Source organism: Triturus cristatus, chromosome 11, assembly GCF_964204655.1.
Source record: "Triturus cristatus chromosome 11, aTriCri1.1, whole genome shotgun sequence".
NCBI lineage: Eukaryota > Metazoa > Chordata > Amphibia > Caudata > Salamandridae > Triturus > Triturus cristatus.
Genome location: NC_140594.1, coordinates 616,792,667 through 616,801,417, shown reverse-complemented (window position 1 = coordinate 616,801,417; position 8,751 = coordinate 616,792,667). Strand labels below are relative to the sequence as shown.

The 8,751-nt window shown below is 43.3% G+C and overlaps 1 protein-coding gene across 2 annotated transcripts in view; it reads right to left on the bottom strand.

Annotated features, from left to right (window-relative positions):
- Positions 1-804: 804 nt before the first annotated feature.
- The window catches only part of CCAR2 (cell cycle and apoptosis regulator 2), a 348,118-nt gene continuing 340,171 nt past the window's right edge, over positions 805-8,751 (bottom strand). For both annotated transcript variants that reach the window (XM_085633999.1, XM_085634000.1), the window contains one exon: positions 805-5,334. In XM_085633999.1, the coding sequence (XP_085490125.1) occupies positions 5,188-5,334 (147 nt within the window). In that variant the 3' untranslated portion in view covers positions 805-5,187. The remainder of the gene's footprint in view (positions 5,335-8,751) is intronic.

Here is an 8,751-nt window from a genome sequence, read left to right as displayed (position 1 = left end):
GTTCCCGCCCTCCCTTGACACCTACTTAATGGTGGCCACTGCGAGCCAAGGTGAGCAGGACCCCTGACCTCCTGGTCAGGACATTTCTCTCCAGACACGCAGCTCCACCTTGAGTGCCTCCTCCATCGGCACCCACCGATGTCCGCTGTTCAGAGGTCCCTGTGTCCAGCTCTGATCCTCACCATTCAGCCTGCCCCCCTTACTGCTGCTCTCTGTGCTGCCTTTTGTGCTAGTTGCCTCTTTTCTCTTTATTTTTTACTTGTATTTGCCTCTTTTTCCTTTCTCTTTTTACTACAGCACACATGCCTTGAACAGGATGTTTTCGTAATCCAGGTGAGCGAGAACAGGGGTAGCTTCGGCTCAGCCCTATGGGTGAAAACTTATCATGGGAAAATCGACTTTAGGATTGAATTTATATAAGATTTCGCCACAGCATCTATTTAGGGTTTAGAGACATCTTATAAGGTAGTGTCGGGGCACAGATACTGAAAAGAGACATCGTCACTTACAAAGTCCTTGATGCCAAAGGATACCTTGACATCAGGCCCAAGTGCCCTGAAGACCTCAGCGACAGGCAATAGCAATGCACAGGATAAGATGTTGAAACCTTTGGTATGAGTTCTTTCAGTGGTGGAGGAGGAATAAGGCACTTTCATTAAAAGTGTCTTTACAGAATCTGGTGAATTGTTTTCAATTTGCTCATGCAGTGTCAAAGCATATCCCTTTCCTAGTCTAGTATTGATTGAAATTTTAAAAAACTAAAGGCAAATATTCCAGCTTTCATGAAAATTAGAGAAACTACCGTGAACCAGAACTAAAGGCTTTATTTTTTTATGGGAAATGTGGAGCTTACTGGGCATGGAGAGCTTGGGTGCTGGCTTGTTGATGACAACCTAAGCTTTTGCCTCTCTAATGTAGGCAGTTATCCCCAATCTTTACCATAAACACAAGGCAGGACATTTAACTTCTTTCATATCACCAAAGTAACTCAAAGGAATAAGTTTCAATAGAACAAAATAAAGGTAGGACTAATTGCAGAAGAACTTTCTAAGAATGTATTTTTTAAAATCTACAACATCAAAAACAAATCTAAGAAAAACAAAAATAAAACAGACTTAAAAAAATTAATCTGACCGATGTAAAATTCAAAAGGAAATTTGAGCAGCCATAGCTCTCTGTAGCCATGTCCCAGAGATCAAAGCATCATCAAGGGAACTGCCTGCCTGGGAATCCTCAAGACCTTTGGTGTGGTACAGGGGAGGAAACTAAGAAATAAACTCAATCACAAATGATACGTGTTCACAAACAAGCTCACACGCAAACAGTGGAGGAGGTGGAGAAGGGCACAGAAGGGTGCACAGACTATCAAGAACACAGGCACACAGACAATACCCCAGCTTTCACAGACAGCAAAATGTTGCCCACTCAACCCACAAAGGAGGAAAGATGATGAGCGGGTTAAGAAGTTAACCCACAAGAAAGTAAAGGTTTCTAAAGACTGCATGGATTATACCAGCCCTAACACTAGACAACGAAAGGATTTCACCCACAAGAAGTTTTACTTTCCTTGTCCATGGACAGAGGAAGACCCATAAAAGGGCTAGACTACCATAAAAACTAAGGCTTCAATGGAAACAGATGTTTAGCATAAACAAAGGAAGATTCACACAGGCACAAGGGAATAAGCCATAGATAAGGATGTGCTCCCACACACAGCATGGATTTGAAATTACCCTGTCACAGATATCTCCATAGGACAGCAAAGGTGTTAGCCGCTAACCCCATCATCAAGGAAACACTCCTGACAGTAGGCTCATACCCACTAAACCTGGGCAAGGAAAGTATTTGTCATATATGTGTATCAGCTGCTGGCCCCACAAAGTATTTCTGGAAAAACGTGTGCTACGTCTATCAAGGACAAACCCCACCTGGTATAAGAGTAAAGAATCTCACTCCTCCTTTAAACAAAATAACCTTCTGAGACTTCCACTGGTTCTTAGCAGAGTTTTACCCTACAGAGCAAAGGTAGTACAAAGTGAGTGAGTGTGAAGGGAGTTTAGATTAAGGGTGTATCATACTAACAGAACGGGTTTGAAGAAGAATACAATTATTAAGATTTCTTTTGAATGATTCATAATGGCCAGGATGTATTCCTTCCTCCTCATACCATTATTGAACCAGGAGCAAGGCATGCACACAGATGCTGTACCTGCACATCCCCATAGCACTTACAGGCATCATTTGACAACTACAGGGATACAGAATTTACCTTGTGATGTCAGCCCACGGTCTGTAAAGGAGACACATGTAGGGACTGCCGTAAGCCTGTTTTTGCGGTTGAGAAGATAGGATGCTCACTAATCTAACACTGGAACAAATACTTGAAGATCATAGCGCATATGAAAGCAGTCAAGCGGGCGGTATAGCAATCACAGTGTGATCACATATGGGAACAGTCACCCATGCCCTGAACTGTGCTTTCAAATTACAAATGCATTAATAAAACCTACTGGGATCTGAAATCGGAATATGGTCAGAGTTTCGGAGTGTGTGCTTGGACGCAGAAGAGCCCGGTCTTGTCATTACAAATGGTCACCTCAGGCCAGCTGAAAGACAATTTAAACTGAGTGAGGACTAAGGGCTAAAACCAACTTTCATATCTCATCCGGTAGATTAACTTAGCTTTGTTTAATTGTGGAGGACATCATAATGTACATAACTAAGGGAAAATGTATGTATGACTGAAATAAATTATGGTGCATTGCTTTTCAGTTCTCATTCCCAGAAAATGAGAGAGGCTTACTCAAGGCACTTCCTCATGCATGCGAGCAATAGGTAATGTTGTCAGGGCTAGACTTCTGGACAGTGTATACCTGTGGGGAGGGCAGCAACTTTCACCCCATCCAGACAGAAGATGCTTCTACAAACATGTATTTCATGCTTTATTCAACAGGTCACTGAAATCTAGCAGGGATAACATCACTAATTACACACAATGCACAAGGAAGCATTTTGGCATGGTACGTGAGGGTGGTGTATTTGGTCTTGAGAACTAAAATACACTTTGAATTATTCTGTTTCACTGTTTTGGGTATTTAAAGGTTATTTGCAATACTGATAACTCATTGATGTTCATGACTAGAGGCATCATTAATGTCTCTCTCTGTAAGCTAAATATGTCCAGGCCTGGCAAAACCATCTGACAATGACATACAAGGTGCATATTGGTAGTAGAGGGAAGAGCTACACTAACTGTGGAACCAGGGTTAGGTGCATTAGCTGTACTAATTGGCACTAGCAGGGTATGCTTTTAGGGATATATTATTTAAACACAGGGTTAGGTTTTCAGGGCAGCTTGAAGATTAGACAGTCAAAAGATAGGGCAGGCCTTTGTGCCATTATCCATACCCTTTAGTGAAGGACATTCCTGATCTCCCTAACAGTTGTTGCAGAAACCGAATATCCTTCTGCACGATGCACTACTTAAAAGAAATAGGGGGTCAGTATTGCTCAAAAAGTGGCGACTTTCTAATCCTCATCAGCAGCAGAACTTTTAAAGGTCGAAGAAAGTGCCAAGACCATAAAACATGACCTATTTTACCAGGGCAGTGAGGGGAGTGCTCTGCTATTAAACATGTATTAAATGTGCTCTATTTTTTTAGCTTGATAAATTATACTTTAGTACATATGCTAATATACTAAAGAAAACGTCCAAGACGGGACCCGGACCCAAATATAGTTTTGGCTGTGTGGACTCACTTCAGTCTAAGATGCTATCATTTAATTTCACCCACAATGCATAGGTGACCCTACCCTTGGCCATAGGAAAGACATATTTCTACATTTGAGGTAAGGGATCAACTTGGAGGTCTGTATACAAACATGCACCAAACAGCAGCAAGAAAAGTGGACCATAAAGGCCGGTATCGGTTGAAAGGAAGGCATGTATCAGTCTTTTCAGACTTAAAACTGTTTACTTCACTTCCTTCAGGTCCAGGTTGTCAGGATAAAACTGCAGTGTTCCCTGCATACTCATCTGTGTGCAAACACATTCACTCTGAAGAGCTTTGGGTATAGGAGGGAGAATAAGAAAGGACATGAGAAATAAAGTGTTAGCACATGAAACAGAAAAGACAGATGTTGAACACACTGCTAACAACATTCTCATGGACATCAAGTAAAAGAACAATCTTCTTAAAGGAAACAACCTTCGAAACTCACACACATCACTCACAAGGCAGCTTAGAAACAATTTACACTGTGCAGCACTGCTTGCACATACTATTAGTCAATAACACTCAAGTCTTCTGTGGTCTCTCAGGGACAGATATGTGGCACGTATCAGGGATAGCATTGCAAAGCATGGTAGTACATGTTGGGAGCCTTGGCTCAGTCTGGTTCTGCATTCTCTGGCAGTGCATTTGACTGAATAGAATTCTTGAGTAGGGTCTCTCTGGTCTTTTGGAATTCGTTTTTGGGTTTAGGCTCGTTGTGTTCATAGAGCAGTGCACCTTGTATGGTTATGGTCGTAGCTGGTGCTCAAGCTGGTTTGAGTATTCCTGCAGTAGTGCACTGAGGTCACTGCTGCATGGGTTCATAGCAAGAAGTTTAGCTATTTGTGTTTCTTGGACAGTGTCTGTGTTCAAAGTCTTGGCTTTTGATAGCTCCAGTTTTAGGGCAGTCGCAAATGTCTGTAAGGGACCAGATCTTGGACTTGTTGCATTCCTCTGTCTGTGCCCTTTCTCTGTTGGCTATGTCGCCTCAGGATTAAGTCTACTGAGTGTTCCAGGGGTAGGGCCCTTGTATGATAGAGGTTTTGGATGGGTCTCTGGGTGGCTGTATGTTTGTAGGGTAGTGCCTGGGTCAGGTGGAGTTCTTGCCTGGGGATTGGGCATGATGTGTTGCTAGGGGAACGCACCCAGTACACTAAAAGTCTTTACTTGGTTGTATATTTCCTTAGGCAGTGTCCCTGGTCAGTCGGAAGCCTTGGTTGGGCTCAGGATGGTTGTGTTCCTTCAACAGTGTCCCCTCTCTGTTGGAAGTCTTGGTTGTGATTAGGCTTTTCCTTTTTAGCAGCAAAAATCTTCACTAACTGCTTGTCAATAGTTCAGCCTCCGCCTGGCCAAGCTGAGCCCAAGGTTCAAACTCTGAGGGACTGCATGTCCAGTGTCCCACCTTACAATAGATTTAATCAGTTTCATTGGCGGTCTGTGTCTCCTTTGCATCCTCACAAGTCACATCCACGTCCTTCCCCTCAGATGCATCCTTCTGTGTGCTGCTCTCCTCCTTGTCTTTCACATCCTTCGGTTGCTTCGGATTTAGGCAATAATTGGTCTGAAGAGCACAAGAAAAAGTTGATTACATGGATGAAGGGAGTTGTCAGGTGCAGCCCACGCCTCATACCAAACCACACACAAATTGCCAAGTCTATCCAAAGGCTAACACACAACTTAGACAAACAAGTTACTTACTTAGGATAATTATCTTTCTGGTGGACACTAGCAAAAAAAATGTTTACTTACCAGTAGGAGTAGTTTTGCAGCCTAAAGAGTTTTCTGGATTCACATGCGGTGCATCTGTTCGGACATCTAGTAGTTGGTCTGAAATAGTGCCTAGATCTCTGCCCCCCCCCCTTTTTAGGTCAAGCCTAGGGCTGCTCTATTGGGAGGCTTCTTGTAAGCACTCCAAACTTCCCAGAGACTTCTCCGTGTGGGTCGGACTCCTCCCACACATTCAATTGGCCTTTGTGTGTGGCTTTCAATAATGAAAGCACGCAAATGGCCAAAGACGGGTGCATGTCCCGCCTTTTTTCTTAACGTTCACTCCCATAGCGTTTGGGTCTCGGGAACGAGCAGCGGCACGCAGGTTGGCAGCTGGTCGTGGATCAGGTTACTAATTTAACATAGTGCGGTCGCTTTCACTTTCCCGGCCACGCTTGTTTTGTGTTTGTTTCTGGGACATTTTTTCTTTCTTTCCTGCCCTCTCCCACTTGCTTTCAGACAGTGTTTTTGAAACATTTAAACTAATTTTGGAGGCTGCACCATCTTGCCCTCCCACTCCATTGTTCTTCGCCCCTGTTGCGGGTGCGGAGCAATCGCCAGAGCTGCACAGTTCAGTGCTTCTTGAAGCCGTCCCCTCTCAACCCCCAGCCCTGCATTTGCCTTTGTGACCGTCTTTCTCGTTCTATATTTTTCCCTTGTGGTAGGAGTGAGCGAGCGTTCGTGGCGAAACTGCAGGAAGTGTTATTAAGTATGAGGTTAGGCGTGGCCATGTGTGATCTCAGCATCACGAGAAAACCTTGTGTGAGGTAATATACCCAGCGCGAGAGATATGCTTCTAGAATTAAGAACTGATGACTTTACGGATAAATTAAAACTGCCCGGGTTTCCATTGGTTAATCAGCCGTCTTTGAGGTCACAACTTTCGAGGATGTAATTCTTGAACCATTACGTTGCAGCATTTGTGTAGCACTTCATGATCTTTTGAGGTTCATGAAGCACTGACATTTTCATTGGACTCAGTGATGTGCTATTGTTGCATATTATCATGAGTTGATGAGCAGTGTGAAAATACCACTTAGGAGTTAGCTATAACCTAGTTATTTTCTTGGGAGAAGAGCTGGAATTCTAGGTGGTGGTAGAGTTTTCTCATTCCAGCAGGAAGCGATTTCTTATTACATCTGTTAGAACCGAGGGGTTTCCTGTAGTGTAGTATGTTTTTTGAAGGAAGGGGGCTGTTTGAAGCAGAGGTTTACAAACTCCCATGACCTCCACATCCATGTCAGTAGGCTAGCCAGGTAGGTTCAGCCTTCCTGCTGGGATTTGTCTACCTGTCAGTTATGGGCTGAAACCCAAGCTGGGCTGACTTGGTGTTTCATCCGCTCACCTTCAATTACCAGAGTATCAATGGGTTTTGTCTAGGCTGTCCGGAAATCGGTTAAATCCGATTGTACCCGACAGTACCCTACCGACTGAAAATCAGCTGATTCGGTTTAAACCAAGTGTTACTGATTTTTCTAATTTGTTGCACCGCTTGGCCACTTGAGGGAGCCAAAGTAGTACAAACATACTGGTACTGTACTGAAAACTAGAGGCAATATAAGTCACCCCCATTAAACTAGGGGAGACACATTGGTTTAGCAAGTTTGGTGGATGGGGTCAGGTCCTATTGAATTGCTGTCCGGATAATGGCCCCTCACACCTCACATTGCAGAAGATGATGAGACAACGACCGCCAGTGCCCCGCAAGGGAGCAGTTTTATTACACTTTTCACCACTCTTCCTCTGCGCGACACCATTGCCCGCAAATCTGCAGAGCAGCCCAGCAGGCTACCAGATAGTAAACCAGCACATTCGACTTTAGGGAGGGCCTAGCATGATCAAACGCTGGATATTTTGTGTAGTTTATACAGCGTGTTCTGAGCCCTAAGGCATTGAAGCGGTTTCCAAACGTGTCAATTACTTTAAACAAGATGAAATCTATTTTTTATTTAAGACTTTAGGAGATTAGGGGCCATATGTATGAACACATTTTCCCATAGACACAGAATGGGTAAAACCCTTTGATGCATCTGGCCCTAAGTGAGTTGCCCAGACTCACAGGATGCTGAGGCACCGCTGGGACTTATGTCGGTAGAAAGCTGGACCGGTTGCAACACTAGCTGGAACTGGAAAACAATACCTCCGGGAACCCGTCACGCCTTACAGTTTCTTTTTGGCTGCTGGAGTTCAAAAATGGGAGTTTGCAAGGCTAATATCGTAAAAGTTGGGACATAGGATGAATTCTGATTTTGAGCCGTAGGTGTAGCCGTTCCCCATCCATCAAGAATACATGCTGCAAGCACATCAACCAGTGCAGTCAGCCTTTTCAGAGCGCAGCACTTGTTACAAGAGCAGGGCTGTGTGCATACCACACACAGACCGTACCAAAAATGAAGCGACCACGGGGACTCAGCTTCCACTCTGAACAATGAACTTTTTTGGGGTGTTGGTTACCAGTCTTGTTCAATTGAACTTGGGTGCAAGATGGATCTCGCTAGCTATATGTGAGAAAATGGCTCTGTATATACTGTTCCTTAATATGTACAGGGTGTACAGAGTCCACAGACCCCAAGGGTTTAACAGAGGTTAAAGTTAGATATAACCTTACTCTCCAAAGTGGTAGCCTGGTCGAGCAGTAAGGCAGTAGCAGAGGACAGTGTAAAGCATTTATTGTACACACTCAGTCAGCAAATAGTTCCACACACTCAATAACTGAACTCTAGGCCAATGGTTTGTATATAAAAAATATATGCTTCTTTTATTTTAGAACCAACACTTGGAATTAAAATATACTTTCTCGACAGGAGATGTTTCATAAAAATACTTTTGTATATGCAGTAGACTTTTTAGTAAACAGTTACAAGTAGTTGCAGTAGGCAACTCTATTTCTAAACACAATACATTGAGCTCAATGATAAATTCAATTTATATGCAACAGATTACTTTTTAGATTACTTTTGTAATTCCAGGCCTGGATCCTAGATCCAGTCTCAGAATCAGCTGTTGAAAGTCAACTTTGGTACAGCAAAGATTTTTAACTAATATTTAGCTATTTCAAAAGTTAGCACTTAGAAAATATTTCAGAGCAAATAATCAATGATTCCCTATGGAAGAAAATGTAGGTTACAGGTACAGTAGGTTATCGTTACTTTTGTAATCCAGTACTGGGTGCCTAGACTCAGTACTGGGACCTTTATCCAAAACAGGTAAG